Source organism: Schistocerca piceifrons, chromosome 3 (assembly GCF_021461385.2).
Source record: "Schistocerca piceifrons isolate TAMUIC-IGC-003096 chromosome 3, iqSchPice1.1, whole genome shotgun sequence".
In the NCBI taxonomy this organism is placed as follows: Eukaryota; Metazoa; Arthropoda; class Insecta; order Orthoptera; family Acrididae; genus Schistocerca; species Schistocerca piceifrons.
This window is the reverse complement of record NC_060140.1, coordinates 112467550-112485115: the sequence shown is the minus strand read 5'-3', so window position 1 is coordinate 112485115 and position 17566 is coordinate 112467550. Positions and strand designations below refer to the sequence as shown.

Genomic DNA, 17566 nt, shown 5'->3' with positions numbered 1-17566 from the left:
ATGAATTTCTCTAATCACAAGACCAGTGGAAAAATCCTTACAAATTCACAAGCAAACAGGCAATTGTAACACTGTATTGCCAAACCTGCTCTGTTGTTTAATGTAGCAGAGGATCCGTAATGCATCCATATAAGTAACTATATGTGAGAAAACTGATTTTAATAACAAATTACAAAATGAAAAATTACAAGGAGACAGAAGGACTTTGGGGGTGGAATTCGGAATACTGCCAGTAAACAAATAAATAAATAAATACAGTAAACTATGCTGACTTCCATAACTGTTAGTTCCTCCCTCACGACAAAAAGAGGCATGTGTTGGCGGTAAATTTAGAAAGAAAAGGAATGTCACTAAAACCCAAGGATGAGGAGATGCACCTGCAATAAGAACAAGAGGAGATGTAGATGAAGGGAGACATGTCAGAGGTAGTAAAAGCTCAAATGTACATCAGTGAGATATGTGTCAGCTTCAGATTAGAGGTGTAGGACAATGTCAAAAGCAAAGATAGATTAGGAGGAAGAGAAATGAAGTGAATGATGACATTTGTCTAGACTGTGATGGTAAATTATTAGGCGACTGAAGATTCAACACTAAAGACACATATTACTGAAAGTACCTACTGTTAGCTGATTAATCACCAGCATCTCCAGGTACACTTTAAGAGTCCGTTGTCACTTCAGTAATTAGATGAATATCAGCCCATAACCTCAAATGAGTAACGAAACACAGTACTTAAGATGCTAGATCAACATTCAGGGCTGATGGGATAGAAATCCTTGTCTGATCATGTCCCATGTTAGTGATGGTTAGTGGTTTTTCTAAATCAGTCGAGTTAAATGTTCGCCAATTTCATTTCCTATCTTTGTTCAGTCTGGTGTCTGATGACTTAGTTGTTTTTGATATGTTAAACCCTAACCTTCCTTCATTTCTTTTTTTGTTGTACTTGTTTGGATGCTACTTTCTGTTTTCATTAAACTTTGCTCGTGCCATTTCACCTATCAGTTTCAGTGACTTTTCCATGGGTTTTTAATTATCACATGGCATCCAGAACTGCTGTTCATGGTCCCTTCTCGGTGAAGTAATGCATGAATAATTCAGTGTGTGAAACTATCTTCCAAATTTTGATTATTAGTTTGGAACTGTGTTTTAAGTTACAGCCTCATATGTGCATGCTTAGTATTGAATGCTTCTGCCATGTGTGCCTGTCTGCTGTGTGTTATCACCAGGCAAGTGACATCCATTTGTTTCTTATTGAGTAAATCTGTTGAAGCCATTGTCATTGCAGCGAGAATGTGAAATATCATTTACACTATTTGCATTGCAAAGGAATTCATATCCCTTGTTGGTAGGTTTGACTATGAAGATTGTCCATTGCACGTTAATTTTTTGGACATCAAGCAAGTTTGTTTTTACCTCTCATATTGTTTTTACAGACTTCTGCAGATGCAGTAAAGAGGTTTACTGTACTTGAAACTTCCGGGCAGATTAAAACTGTGTGCTGGACAGGGACTGTATTGCCTTTCATGGGCAAGTGCTCTTCTGACTGAGCACCCGGCACTTCTTGGGGGCTGCCCTCACAGTTTTACTTTCACCAGTATCTCATCTCATTACTTCCAAATTTCACAAAAGTTCTGCATACCTAGCGGAATTAGCACTTGTGGAAGAAAGGATGTTGCAGAGCCATGGCGTGTGTGCAGCCAAAGCGATTCTTTGTAGAATTAGTTTTCACTCTGCAGCAGATTGTCCTCTGATTTGGAACTTGTTGGCAGATTAAAACTGTGTGCTGGGACTGGGACTTACACGTGGGACCTTTGCCCTTGAAAGGCAAGGTTGTGGGTTTGAGTTCTAGTCCAGCACACAGTTTTAATCTGCCAGCAAGTTTCAAATCAGTGAGCATTCTGCCACAGAGCGAAAATTCATACTGGATTATTTTACCTACTGCTTTTCACTGAGTTTCTCTGCTCAGACTGCCGCTTAGCTTTCTTCTTTCAGTTTTTTGCATTGTAATTTTATTGATGTTCCTCACTCCTTTAGCTCCACAGCACCAGTTTCAACAATAACGTGATACCTCCTCCACAAGAATTGTCACCATATGTGAAACATAGGTCCATTAGCACCAACTGGGACTAAACATAAAGCAGAGCACAACATGCCAAAATAAAGAGCTGAATGTGACATTTTTTAATGTATAGATTGGCTGTGGAAGTGAAGTATCTAATGAGTTAATGACTGGAAATACCTGTAACAACACTTACACTAATGAAGCCACAGAGAAAGTATGAGAGCATACCAATGAAGCCATAATTGATCAGTGCCTAAACCAAGAAAGTTTTGTAAACAGACATTAGCAGGGAAGTATATACTGATATCTTTTAGGAAAAATAAGGGATCATCTTGGAGTAATAGGTGCAAGGAGGTACCAGTATTACCATACCATCAAACTCAGTCTGTGGAGGGAGGGGTGGGGGGAGAGGAAAGGGCACATTTTTGGCTTCTGTTCAAATAAAGATGCTGTGGATTACTGACTACATGTATTGTTGCATGGCTCTGCATGGCCCATGTAACAACTGTGCGAGTTATACACTGAATTTCTTTTGCATAGACCTCAGACTTTGCCACGAGTAATTTTCGTATATCTGAGACTGACCAAAGAAACAGATGTGGATAAGAAGTTTCATTCTCGTGAAGAGGTATGCCATAAGATTAACAAATGGCTAGACAGAACCCCCCAAACATACTTTCCCTGCTGGAAGTAAAAGCACTCTGTAAGTGATCCACTTGCATTCAGTGTGGTGCGGAGTATGTCAAAAATTGACATTGTTGTAAAATATGTGCCATGAATAATATTAATCAATATATCATTATTATCAGAGACCAGATTATATGTATGCATCATAAAAATCTTAAAATATGCATGAAAAAAGCTTAAAATGCATGAAGTTTCGAAATACGCAAGATCAAATAATAATGAAAAAAAGAAAAAAAAAAAGATAGTTACTGTGTGCATTATATCTCAAAGTCGAACCTGTGCGTATCAGTTACTGGGAAGAGCACCGGCCAAGCAAAAAATCGGTACACTTAAAATGCTGATATCATTTTCTGAGTACTTTCTGGTAGGAGTTAGGAAGGGGGCCTTTCTGGGATAATTTTTTAAAAATTTGCAAATGGGGACACATACAGTGCTTCAAGAATTGTTCCTTCTTTGCTATTGTTGTTAGTAACAAGCTGATGCGATGCAAATGAGTTGCAGCGAAGCAGTTGATATGTACAGGACCAATTTTTAGATGTATTGCTTGAAGAGGGCATTCTCAAAACCTCCATAGTATTTTGTTTAAAAACAGCATACAATCATGAATTTTTTGAACAGCATTAACTTTTAGTTAATACTATGGGACCAAAGCATCATTTACAATTTGTTTTACATATTTCTGCTATTGTAAACGTAAACAACCAAGTACTGTTCCAAATATTCGGTAGTAAGATCGTGTCTTCAATCACTCAAATTATTTTTATAAGCAGAAAAGGACCATTCTACATCAACTGAGGTAACTGGGCAGTATTTGAATTTGGGTACTATATTGGCAATTACCATTTCTGGTAAAAGTTCACCCATCCCCATTAATAAAATATCAATTTGATGCAAGGGTTCAAAGCCTGGGCTATAGTTTAAAATGTTTATTATTATTATCATTATTTTTTTTTTCAGCGGGGTGGAGGGGGGGGGGGGGGGTGTTACCTCTGGCAATAAGGAGTTCACTAGAATTTTATTCATTAACTGAATAGATTGGTTCAACACACAATCTTGAGTTGCAAGATTTTTAATACTTGCAGGTATATGGGTAAGACGAGTGCTAAAAACAGCAATGTTTTTTTTAATATCGCAATCATTAAAAGCTTCCTTGCACTTGCAAACTGCGAAAGCCTCTGCATTGTCGAATTTGTTTACTACCCCTCTAATGGCTGCAAAATGTTTATTGTTAAAAAACACATCTTCGACCCACACACCCCAGTGAGTACCACTGCTTTGGGAGGTAAGCCTTTACATTTGGTAGTTTTTCTTCATAGGTCTTGATTTGAACAGGAGCCTTTAGAAACTCTCTCTCTTTGTGGATGAAATCAATTTATTTACATTCACAAACATGGAACATGCTTCTTCGGCAAGGCAATGTTCTCCGTGAGCAAAGCATCTCACATGAATCAAATTGGGATAAAATTCTCGGAGGGCTTTTCGTGCTTTGACCCTATAGGGAACAGCGTCTGAAATAAACACAAACACCCTTTCATCTGCAGAAGATTCTAGAAATATTTTTTTAATACCCTCATTCACAAATCTGGTAATCGTAGAATGATTTACTTTTTGAAGTTCTTTACAGGCCGCTAAATAGGAAGAAGGAAGCTTTTCTTTTAAAGCACCTACAATTAAATTTGCAATGTAATGGCCACAAGTGTCTGTAGTTTCATCAACTGAAATCCTTTCTTGAGTTCATTGCTTATTTCTCCCAGAACATTTACATAAACTGTTGGTGTGTAATTTTTACACAATGTTGATTCGTCTAGTATATTTTGATTTAAGCGATGTTTGCGCAAGAAGCCTGTGAGGATAGGATTTGTAAATTTGTGAAGAGGAATATTGCTTGAATGAATGCTTTACATAGATCCATGTTAAACTGACTGTTTTGGTTACCTTTGGACAAATCCCTGCTACTGCAACTTGCTGTTGTCAGAAGTTGTTGCCATGGTCCTTTCTTCTGCATCTTGAAATGCTGGTCAGTTTGAAATTTTTTTTTCTTGCAAACTCGACGATGTCATATGTAAATGTTCCAGGATGGTCACCTATCCATGAAACATATCTTTATTCAGGCCACATGGCGCACATGTTATACACTACATGTTGTAAACATGTTCAACTGTGTAGTACAAGTAAATAGGTAGCTAAACTGAAACAATGGACATGTGACTAAAAGCTTGCATAGTTTAATTTAATTGTTGCCGATGCCCGTGATCTGACAGCGGAGGGGGTTAACCACAGGTGTGGGAGCAGGAGCATTGACTCTGCCTGCCTGTTCCTGTTCCTCTTCTGTAATGATTTTGCTAGGCAGTGACCTCTCAATTAGCGATTGCACATAGTTCTAGGTCGCAGTCAATCTGAGAGACATCACAACTGTATTGCGCTAGAGATTACCCATCTAAATTTTTAAAACATTATAAACATAGAGTGAAAATATGCATTGTCACTGGTTCTTAGGCAAAATATGCAATAACTGGTGAAAAGGAGCCAAATATGCATATGAAACATGCAAATGTGTATAATCTGATCTCTAATTATTATGAAAAGGATAGTTGCTACTCACCATATAGCATAGATGGTGAGTTACTGAAAGACACAACAAAAAGACTGTCAGAAAGTGCTTTCGGCTAAAACCTTAGTTGGAAATAAAAAAAAAAAAAACAGCCAAATGCAACTCTCACACACATGACCACAGTGTCTGGCTGCTGAGGCCACACTCAGCAGGCAGAGACTGTGGCAATATGCGAGTGAGTTGTGTGTGCGTGTGTGTGCGTGCGTGCGTGCGTGCACTTGTTTGTTGTCTATTTGCAATGAAGACTTTGTTGGCCGGAAGCTCACTTCCTGAAATCTTTTTTGTTGTGCCTATCTGTGACTCAACATCTCCACTGTATGGTGAGTAGCGACTATCCTTCTCATAATAGTGTTACATTCCATTCTGGATTTTCCAGTGTTGGATTAATCAGTATATGGTTCTTAGGTCTTCTGCTAGATCGTGTTGTGTAAATCCCACAATATTTCTTAGTCAACTGCTTGACAGCATCAGGTGGCAGCTACCATTTATTGCTAACAAGTAGTTGCTACTTATAAATTCAATTGGATCGCTGGCCGTCAGCTGCAGCAGGACATTATGTGGAGTTAGCGGTGACGAGTGAAAATGTGTACAGGGCCAGGATTCGAGCCTGGGATCTCCTACTTACTAGGAGCCATCACAGACACAGTGTTATCGTGACTGCAAGGCCTATCTCAGCGTGCCTCATGGCCAATCCACATTCCCACCAAGTGCCACCAATCTGCAGTCCCTGTCCGTTGTACTCGCATTCGCTACTCTGAGGTTCCCACAGGAGGTCTGACATATTTGTGCATCCACACTGAAGAAGGTGGATCCATTGACCAGCTAGGCGTATGAATTACATGAATGTGTGGCGTGTGTTCTTTAGGATATGTTTGAAAGAACACACATAGAGCTTTCATTCAGTTGCTACTTGCCAGCAGTAACAAACGGCCACTGTCTGACAGTGATGAGCAGTTGGCTCAGAGAACTACTGCAGGATTTGAACAGTGTGATTCAGCAGCTGACCTGAGAGCCATATGTTGAACAGATCTGCCAGGAAAGCCGAAGAGTCACAATAATATTAATGTCCTCTGGCAGTAATGGAATTTCGCTTCCTGATGGTAAGAACTGCCTAGCCCCAAAATTTTACGGCTCTCTCGATTGTCCTTTTGATTCTTATGTACAGTTTTTATTTTGCTCACACCTGTTATTAGATTTTCAGTGTTCTATCTCTCTTTGTGCTGAATAGAGTCTAAGATTGTTTAAAGTTTCTATGTCATTGTCAGCTGTCAGAATATTCAAATATTGGGCTTGTAGAGAATTTTGTTTTTAACTCTCCAAAATGTTTTATAATTCATAAATATTTGAAAGCTCCATTCATTGACAAATTATTAATCTCATTATGAAAACCCCCAAAAACTTAGTGTGCAAGCAGTCATTCTTATCATTGTACTGTTAACGTATGAGAAAAAACTTTGCGCCTGAAATACAAAGGAACCACTTTTCATCAAGACTGAAAAAGGGCAAGACTTGTATAAATAAAGCTGAGAGATACTTTTGTAAGATTTCAGATTTTCTGAATGACGTACTAGTAGGGCATCACACTTTAAATATGTGGTTCCTAGCTACAGTGACCCGACAATGTGCGTACAGCCCAACATTGAAAAATGATTCATGCTCCAATGTGACTAGCTGACTTGTGTGTGGTTCTGCTCTCACAAGAACAAAAGAAATCAAACTTTCGTTTGAAAGACATTAGCCTTGCACCAAAAGGTTGTAGTTGATTTTATCTGTCGGAAAACTTAAGACTAGTTTTCTATGGGGGTGAGAAAAGTACTCTTATTGTGTACTTAGTAAAGGCTAAAACAATAACTGGCAATACTAGGCAAGTCTTTTGGATCAGTTGGAAGGAAACTGTGAGAGAAGCAGCCTGGAGAAGAAAAAACAATCTTTCTCGAGGACAATGCATGTGCCTCAAATGTGTGAAGTCATTGTTTGGGACATTTACTTTTTCATCAGATTTGGCACCCTGTAGCGTGCGTGTACTCTCACGTCTAAAGAAGTGTCTGGGAATTGTCCAGTGAGGATGTTATGGTATAGTAACATGTATTTTGTGTGAAATCTAAATTCACATATAAGGGATGAAATCAACTCTTTGAAAAACTGTTGGAAAGGTGCATTGTTGTAAGTGCTGATTCGTAAGAATGTGTTTTTAGGTAAAAGTCTTGTTGTCCGTGTCCTTGTAGATGTATGTAGCAAAAAGTATACAGTTGAACAACGTGATAAACAAAAATTAAATATCTGTAACTTTGAAATTTGTCCAAAATTATGTGTTTTTTGTTTGTTTATTTTAGGAAATGAAAGCACGTGTTTGCTGTTGTCATATTTGCAGTCGAGAACATCTTCTGGAAATGAACTCTTATATAGTCTCATTGATAGACAACTTGGACTTGCATGTCAATTTGATGATGAAACCACAATATCCATGCTGAAAATGATATCTAAGGTACAGTTAATTTTTATGTAGATTTGAGCCTGTCAAGTTAAAACCTACGAAGCAACCACCATCTTTCACTCTGTGCCCTCTCCCTCCTCCGTCCTGCCTCCTGCCTGCCTACACCATTTCTTGGCCTCCCTCCTCCCCAAAATTCGATACTTCTGTACATACATGATATAATTCTTATATTTCACCTCAATATCAGTACTTGTTTTACAATTTCTTCCTTTTTCATATTATAAACTCAAGCGTTTTAATAATTCAGCATCTTTTTTTCTTACTTCTGGATTAGCCTTAAAGTTTTGTACCACCATGACAGACTCTATAGTATAAGAAATTGTATTGATATATGTACAAGTATAGCATAAAACAGCAGCACTGCAACTTTGGACCCTGTGCTGGTGAAATACATATTCACAAAAAATCTGTGAACCTCTTAAGGTCTTGGTCTCAAACAAAACCTTTCACATTCCGCTTTAAATCTAAAGCCTTCTGGGATTTTTGAAACACATACATATTATCATATGGTTTTCGTTCCTTCGAATATATGTAAGGCTGTGGGAATGGGGGATGTTAGTATAGAGGAAAGTTGTCAACAGTGATGTGCCATGTTGTAAAGAAACAAGAACTGTGGAGTGTGACTGGAGGGGACTGTTAGTGTCTTGTTAGTGTCTTTTAGATAGGAAGATAAGTTGAGAGTAATACACTGAATATATGGGCCAACAACAACAGAAATTCTCAGTGGGGGCACAATAACCAGCCAAAATAGGACATCCTGGGTGATTGGGTTTATGGACTGCAGGAAAGACTGTGGGGGAGAGGCTATGGAGGGATTTGAGATGCTGTCAGATTTCTGGGATGGGGTTTGTAGGTGGACGAATCTGACAACTGGCAGAGGTAATCCCCTGTGGTTCAGAACCACAATGCTGGAGTCTGTGTTGACAGGTAGGATTGTAAAGTCAGGATCAGTTTTTAGGTGGTGAATTGCAGTTCTTTCTGCAGATGTAAGTTTGGTTTCCATGTTGAAGGAATTGGGAAATAATGGTGAGGAAAGGCTCGGGGTTAAGAAATTCTGGAATGTTGACAGGGTGACTTGGGGACAGTGAGATGGATCACAGTTGGATGGAAGAATGAACTGAGTCAGGCGGTATTCAGTACTCATTTTGGGTTTAGTCTGATTAGTAGGGTTTGTGGGGATAAAGTGTTTCCACTTTAGGTACCAGGAGAATGAGAGCACATTTACATGGATACTCTACAAATCACACTTACGTGCCTGGCAGGGGGTTTGTTGTACCAGCTTCATAATAATTCTCATGAATAGTGCATGGAAAAAACAAACACCTATATCTTTCCTTGCGAGCCCTGATTTCTCTTATTTTATTATGACAATCATTTATCCCTGCGTAGATCTTTAACAAGTTCAGCATGTTTGAATTTGGGAGTTGGGTAAAAGGTAAGACCTTTGGAAATGACTAATACTTCTGTGGAACTAAGGTTTTTGGAGGAAAGATTCATGACCTTGTTTTGTATCTGTGTGGTTGTGGGAGGGAGTTTCTGAGGGTGTGGTAAATGTAGTAGGTCTGTGAGGCAGCCTTGGCAGCTATTGGGGGAAGTGGGGTAGGTTTGGAGGCACTTGTACAGGTAGTGGATAGTGGTAGTTCAGGGTGACAGTAGAAAATGAACAGGGTGGAAAGTTTTTTGGTGTAGTGTTCTGCATGTTGCTCTAGTTCCTAGAGGGCAAGAGTATAAATGTGAGAATTTATTGCAGACAGGAGGATTTTTGCACATGGAGAAGAGATATTGCAAGATGTTGGGCCTGATTTTTATGGTGGTGCAAAACTGTGGTGAGGGTTAAGGACTGATGGAATCTGAACAAATGGAGGTCATTGTGGAAGGAGGGGCTGCAGCCAGAGATAGGTAATTTGATGGTCAGACCATTTGGGGGGGGATGGTGGTTTGTATGAGCTAGGCAACAATACAAGAACAATGTGAGAGACAGCTTTGTGGTTAGAGGGAGGAAAACTTTTCATGTTTTTATGTTGTGGAAGTCCATGTCATCTCACCATTTTGTGCACTTTGTTGAAAAAAAGATGTATGACAATTGATATACAGCAATTATGTTTAAATAACCAGTGCTGATACTTTTATATGTATAGTTTCATTACATTACAGTGTTTGATTTAGTTATGTCTTCCTTGTCTCTGTCTTTGCCATTTCCCACCTGCTGATGAAATAGGTATGTGATGTTGCAGGTTGTGAGAGAGGTGAGTGCTAATCTCCCTGTAGAACTTGTTCAGAAGTTGTTGGGACCATCCTCATATCTTCTGGAGCTGCGTTTTTCACCTTCGCTACTTATCCAGAAGGAAGTAATAGGAATTCATCATAGCTTATTGAATTTGAAAAATATTCCACTATTACAAGAGGCATACAGGTGAGATCCTCTGAAAGTTAATGATTTGTGTAATGAATGAAAATATTTAATGTGACATTGTTTGACAGTCAGAAAATTGATATCCATTGTTAGATGTGAAGGATGCAAAGATGGAAGTTATGGTTAAAAATATGATTTTTTAAAGTTTCATTTATTAATGGATTTGGGGCAGGGGCACTTTGAGAAGCTAATGTGATTGTCACTAAAGTGGTGACAGTTTATTCAATCTGTACACACCTTAGCTGATTTTCCTAGTTAGTTTATTTTTTTCTAAAGAGTGTAATTGATAAGCCAGCTGGAGTGGCCGAGTGGTTCTAGGCACTACAGTCCGGAACTGCGCGACCGCTACGGTCGCAGGTTCAAATCTTGCCTTGGGCATGGATGTGTGTGATGTTCTTAGGTTAGTTAGGTTTAAGTAGTTCTAAGTTTTAGGGGACTTATGACCTCAGATGTTCAGTCCCATAGTGCTCAGAGCCATTTGAACTATATTTGTAATTTATAAACTTGTAAATAACTCTTACAGAAATGAGACACCTCAGTGAACAGTGTGTGTGTGTGTGTGTGTGTTTTCCAACTGTGACGCCGAACTTTGTTATGCCTTGTCACCTACATGTCATTATCAGCACTGTGTATAACAACGGTGTCAGGCTAAGAGTGGAAGATAACAGCAGCCAAAGAGAAACATTGGGCATTTAATGATTTCATCTCAACCTATGAGGGTTGTTTGATAAGCATGGTAAAAAAAAAGTGAGGAAAAATGTTTGTTTCATAAACAATTTAACCTACACCTTGACACAGCCACCTTTGAGAGCTATACACTTGGTTCAGCAATCCTCCAAATTTTTCAAACCATTGGAAAAATAGGTTTTGCCAAACTCTGCAAACTACTCATTGACTGCAGCTCCCATAATTTGATGAAAATTTCTTCCCAGTAAGCCAGAGTTTCACGATAAGGAACAGGAAGAAGTCATTTGGGGCTAAGTCTGATGAATAGAGTGGATGAGAAACAAATTCAGAGTCCAGTTCATTCACTTCTGCCATTATCATAATTGGTGTGTGGGATTGTGCATTATCCCTGTGAAAGAATGCTTTTTTTCTGTGCCAACCTTGGTCTTTTTTTCAGCCAATGCAAGTTTCACTTGATCCAACAACGAAGCGTAATAGGGTCCAGTTATGGTTCTGCCTTTTCCCAAAGTAATGTGTGAGGATTATTCCTTGGGAATCCAAAAAAAACTGTGGCTATCAGCTTAGCAACTGACAAAATAGTCTTTGTCTTCTTTGGTGCACCTTCGTCAGGCTTTGTCCATTGTTCTGACTGCTGTTTTGACTCTGGATGATGCATCCAGATTGTGATTAAACACACCAAACATTGTGTTGAAATGTTTTGCCAGACGTGCTTTTGGTCGGCTGTGAGCAATTGCAGCACCCGTGCCACAAACAGCTTTTTCATAGCCAGTTCTCTGCGTCAGTAGTCTCGCAAATTTTTATTTGGCGATCTTGCATTACCATACATGGCCTTTGTCAGTGGTTTCATTTGTTGTGACCTCAGTTGGACAGCTGGTGCGTGCTTTGTCTTCAGTGCTTGTCTGACCATGTTTAAATTAATCTATCTATAAGTGAATGCAGAATGAGATTTTCACTCTGCAGCGGAGTGTGCGCTGATATGAAACTTCCTGGCAGATTAAAACTGTGTGCCCGACCGAGACTCGAACTCGGGACCTTTGCCTTTCGCGGGCAAGTGCTCTACCAACTGAGCTACCGAAGCACGACTCACGCCCAGTACTCACAGCTTTACTTCTGCCAGTACCTCGTCTCCTACCTTCCAAACTTTACAGAAGCTCTCCGTGAGTCGTGCTTCGGTAGCTCAGTTGGTAGAGCACTTGCCCGCAAAAGGCAAAGGTCCCGAGTTCGAGTCTTGGTCGGGCACACAGTTTTAATCTGCCAGGAAGTTTCATATAAGTGAATGGTTTTCAATGGTGTTGCTGAGCTGGCATGAACTCCATCCAGTTCTATTTTGATTTGTGCAACAGTCCAACCCTTCAAATGAAAATGTTCAATAACAGGATGAAACTCGGTTTTCTCCATTATCAGTTACGATTGACACAATAATTCAAATGGCTGCCAACAATGAACTGTACGTTGTATGTTGTTGGTATTCTTTACATGAACCTTGGAATAATGAAGCTTACCAACCATGAAGGTGCAGTAAAAATGTTTTCACCTTTTATGAAAATTTACCAGACATATCGAACCACCCACATGAAAGCCTCCAGTGGGAGTCCTTGCTTCCATCGTGCCTAGTCTTATCTGACAAGGATAAGAAATTCGGAAATTTGTGGAGCCAGGATTGGGAGATGTCTGTGAGATGGGAATCCTAAAAGGATGTAGCTATACGGTTGAACTTTCTCAATGATGATGGTCAACAGCCATTTACTGCTGTGCCTATTTGAATGAGAGTGAGTGTCTCTCTCATGAAAAGCTTATCTGCTGAGGTTCCTAATGCTTCCCCATAATATTATTTGCAATTGTTGGTTCAAGATGCTAGAAACATCACATGAGAAATATATCTCAAGTTATTTTATTTGCAGATGCTTTTTTAATCTCCAAAATGTTTTGTCTAATAAGTAAATATAATAAATAGTACATGTAATTCCTGCCAGTTGTTAATGTGTGACAATAATTTTTTGCAGATATGTCTTGGGAGATCTGGAGAGAGCATACAAAATGATTGTTCCCACCATAGAAGATTTTTGTCAGGCAAACCCTCACAGTGACACAGTCTATAATGAGAAGGATGTTAAATTCATTGTCATGTTCCACCTATCTGCATTAGCTGATCTAGGTAAGATTTTTCTTGAGTTATTGTCACCATCTGACACATTTGAAATTGAAGTCTAGCTATGAATAAGCATCAGCTGTCACAAAAATTGCCACTTTTCAGCTTCTAAGTATCTGATGACTTGGATAAAAAATGAAATAGTTTTCATAATCGAACCTTGTGAAATACCGCCATTATTATTTGAAGTTAGAAATTATAAGTAAACAACATAGTACTTCATTCACTTATTATTTTTATTTATTTATTCTATTTTTCTGCCTGTTACATCCTTTCCTCCTCCTCCCTCTTTATATCCCAGTACCACCCTCCTCTCTTCCCCGCCAGTAATCCCTCGCCCTCCCCTGGCAGGTGCTGCTGAAGCAGTGCCTCCCTTCTGTGGTGCCCACCAGTGATGGGTCTACCGCCTACAAACCCCCCCCCCCCCCCCCCCCCCCCTCCTCCCCCCCGTATCTCTCAGGCCACAGGCGTGCTACACTATTTGGCCATGGGACACAGTCTGCATAGCCCAAGGTTGTGCACTCTTTTTTGTTTCTGGATCTTACAGAAGCCTGCTCTGTGCCCTACACTCCACAGCCAATGAAAGAGAAGAAACAGAAACATAAGTCCCAGTACAAGGCCAACCTGGTGCCCCAGAGATGCCATCTCCCCTCTCGCAACTTGAGTCTGACCTCTTATTTATGGACGTCATCCATTGTTGTTGGTGATGGATGGTGACCGGGAAGTGTCATTGGCTCCAATCAATTTGTTCTATTGCAATCGTGTTAGCATCAAGGTAATTACTTGGATTAGAAAGTTCAGTTATTGTCAGAGCACAGATACACAACCTGTTCCACTCACATATACTTGTGAGCATAGTTTTAACTATATTCTTCCGTTTTAAATAAATTCATACCTTGCTAATTTTACGTTACTCTTTTTTGTTTTTGATAGGACCTGTGCATAAACAGATAATCAGTCCTTATATAGACATACAAGTGGGCCAATAAGAGCGATGTGCAAATGGAGGATTTCGCTGCACATGCATGCAGTGAAATCTTTATAGGATTCCTGCTCCATCCACAACATTTTGGAAGATTTATACCTTCCTGTGAAAGTGCATATGCCTTCCAGAATATTTGCAAACAAACTGCAAGTTGATGCAGTCAGAGACCCGAGAAGGTTGTATTGCAATGAATAAGAATTGGTGATGTGGAGGATTCAACATAATTTCGTATCCTGCCACTGTATTTACCAAAAACATTTTTGAACCAGGCTAATAAGTAGATAAAGAGGATTGAACAGATCAGACACTGCCTTGTTTTGGTGAATTTATGCACATATAATTAGGTCTGATAACAGAAATGACAAAGGTCATACATTAGTGGAATTTCATGAGGGAGGGAAAAAAAATTGTTCTTAAGACATCCCCTAGAGGAAAGTATGAAATGAACTAAGTAAGGGGCAATATTAACTAAAATGAAAGTGCCTGGACGAGGGTTAGTTGTAAAGTTTTAATTCCTGTTGTGAAAATAGTCAAGCTGTGAACATGAAACTTCATGGTGTTAGTCCTTCTCGAAATGTCCAGCCTTCGCTACGTCACATTTTCCCAAATCCCCCAGAGGGCTCGCTCCTCTTTGGCAGCTTCACACTCTGCTAACACAGGTCCCCAGCCTTTGCAGCATCTTTTCCCTTTTGTGCTGCAAGCCTGTTCTCGTCCTGTTCTTTTCCCCCTTCCTCGGGGAACATATCTAGGATGTTTTTGGAAATGTGTTCTGCATTTTCAGTAGCCAGTATCTGAACAGTGTCTCCACTGTTCTTCGATCCTTCTTTCTTTCTCTGTTTTGGCATTTAAGGTTAATCATCATCATCATCATCATCTTCTTCTTCTTCTTATCCCCCCACCGTGTGTTCCTGAAGACCGACCTACGCTTCTGACGTGTAACAGGTGACTGGGTAAGGCACATTTCTCAACCCCAGGTCGACAGGTAGGGTTCGCACGTACCCCCTGGTACAGGCCAGGCCCAGGGAGGGGTGATTGCCTGAGCTGCTACCTTCCCAAATTGCTAATTGGTCCTTCTGTCAGGTGTTTAGGAGATGCGGATAGTCACCTAAGGTGGGTGCACCCCCTTCTGAAGGGGACTCCCGGTTGGAAGGAGCGTGCCATTGGAGTCGTTGGCAATTGTGAGGATTTTCTCGCGATGAGCCAGTCATCTTCCCAGTCAGTGGCTAAGAAACATAAAATGAACGAGGCTAACGTTTCAAACACTTTTCCATCTGCACCAAGGCTCCTCGTGGTGTCCTGTACTGAAGATTGTCAGCCCTTCACAACTGTGAATCAGATTATTATTCAGAAAGATGCTGATGCCATTGTTGGCCCTGTGAAATCCTGTTCTAGTTTATGAAATAGTACTTTGGTTTTGGAGACTACTGCTGATTCTCAAGCACAACAATTGCTTGCAGCTTCGCTCCTCCACGGCTATTCTGTCCGTGTCAAGGCCCATTGAACACTGAATTCTTCCCACGGTGTTAATTACAATAGGCTGCTCGACGGTCTGACCTAAGTCGAAATCCAATCATAACTCTCTGATCAGCGTGTCATTGCTGTCCACCGGGTGATGAAAATTGTAGAGTCCTTCTTAGTGCCCACATGCACGTCTTTTCTCATCATTGATAGGGTGGTGCTCCCATCTGAGATCAAAGCAGGCTATGAAATTCTCACAGTCTAACCGTACATTCTGAAAATGATGCGCTGCCGCCAGTGTCATGTTTCAATCGCACTCAAATGTCCTGTCGACATCTGGCCAAATGTGTAACCCGTGGTAGGGATGGTCACGAGGGTGATTTTCCACCTCCTTCTCCCTACTGCATTAAGTGCTATGCCTGTCATGCCGCCTCTTCTCAAGATTGTCCCATGTATCTTAAGGAGATTCGCATAAAGGAACAAGTGGTCACAAGTTGTTGGTTAGCTGCAAACCCTGTGTTCTACCATCTGGGAATAACAGTTCTGTTCTTGCTACATCTCGCACCACGAGGGACATGGCCACACGGACATGCGACCTCAGATTCGGCTCTGAGATTGTGAAATCGCTCAGTGTCAAGGTAGCACCGCCGTCCCCTCGTCCAGCTGTGCAACAAGCCATCAAACTCTCACCTCAAGGGGTGAAGCCACCGCCAACACAACCTGCAGGCCAGAAAGGAGTACTCCTGTGAAGACTTCGAACATCCCTCCGGCCAAACAACACCTGAGTCTTCCTCTGATAACTGGAAAGGCTCGATGAAGTCCAACAAATGCGAATGGCCTTCTCCTTTGCCGACTCGAAGGTCCTCTTAGACGGTGTCGCCAAGTCATACCTTTACCCGGCCGACCTCCGTGTCATCGGTGCGCACCACTAACCATTCTTTCAGTGTTGGACTCCTCTGACTGACTGTACAAGAAAGCCGATGCTTGTGTGGACCTCATGGAGGAGGATCCTCCTGCTTCTGTGCCCTGCAGCTGGGAGTCTTTGCGGGCTGGCACTCAGCAGTCACCGAGGTGACATCCCTTAATTTTTTTCTCATCATGACACTCTTCCAATGGAATGTTGGCTGCCTTTGATCCCACAAAGAGGATTTATGGCTGCTTTTAGCATCATAGTGTCCACTTGTGCTCTGCCTTCAGGAAACAAAATTGCATCCTAACAACCGCTTTGAGCTTTCATATTTCTTCTCCGCCTGTTTTGACCTTCCCTCAGAGGTCAGCATTCCATCTCGTGGGGGAGTCATGTTAATCATACGGGATGACATTTGTAGTCAACCCATCATGCTGACCACCAGTCTTCAATCTGTTGCAGTTCACCTTTGCCTCTCTCACTTGATTTTTTTTTCGCTTTGTACCATATAGGGGGTGCAAAAACAATTGGGTGTCATACATGCCCAAGTAAAAACTATAGAACACGAAGACAGAGAAGAGTTAAGAAATGACATAAGAGAAGACAGCTAAAAACAAGGACATGGAGAAAGAGCTACGAAGGACACCATACAGAAATGGAGGTCCAGAACTAAAAATTAAATGGCCTTCACCATATTGCTACGACTGATAAACAGCCTGCGTGTCATTTGCTAAAATGGCCAATAACTCGGATGGCAAACCCAAGTGGGAATGTAAACGGTTAAAAAATGGGCATTCCCTCAGGAAATGGTGAACAGTTAAAACTTGGGCACTATGTATACAAAGTGGTGGAGGAACATCACTTAACAGGTGACAAAGGCTGAAAAGGCAGTGCCCAATATGCAACCTAGTTAAAATGACCTCCCCCTGGCGGAAGGGCCTAGAGCAGGTCGTCCAAGCCGCTGGGAGAAGCTTAAAAATCTGGAGCTTATTCTCATGGAGGGAGGATCAATGGCGATGCCAAAGTGACACTACCTACTGACAGACGACAACACAGACATGGGTAGATCACATAACTAATGAGGAGGTATTGAATAGAATTGGGGAGAAGAGG

The 17566-nt window shown here is 40.8% G+C and overlaps 1 protein-coding gene across 1 annotated transcript in view; it reads left to right on the top strand.

Annotated features, from left to right (window-relative positions):
- The window catches only part of LOC124787604 (serine/threonine-protein kinase SMG1), a 393945-nt gene that overhangs the window by 116663 nt on the left and 259716 nt on the right, over positions 1-17566 (top strand). The window contains exons 8-10 of the mRNA XM_047254356.1: positions 7694-7845; positions 10089-10267; positions 12958-13109. Coding sequence (XP_047110312.1) covers positions 7694-7845; positions 10089-10267; positions 12958-13109 — 483 coding nt within the window. The remainder of the gene's footprint in view (positions 1-7693; positions 7846-10088; positions 10268-12957; positions 13110-17566) is intronic.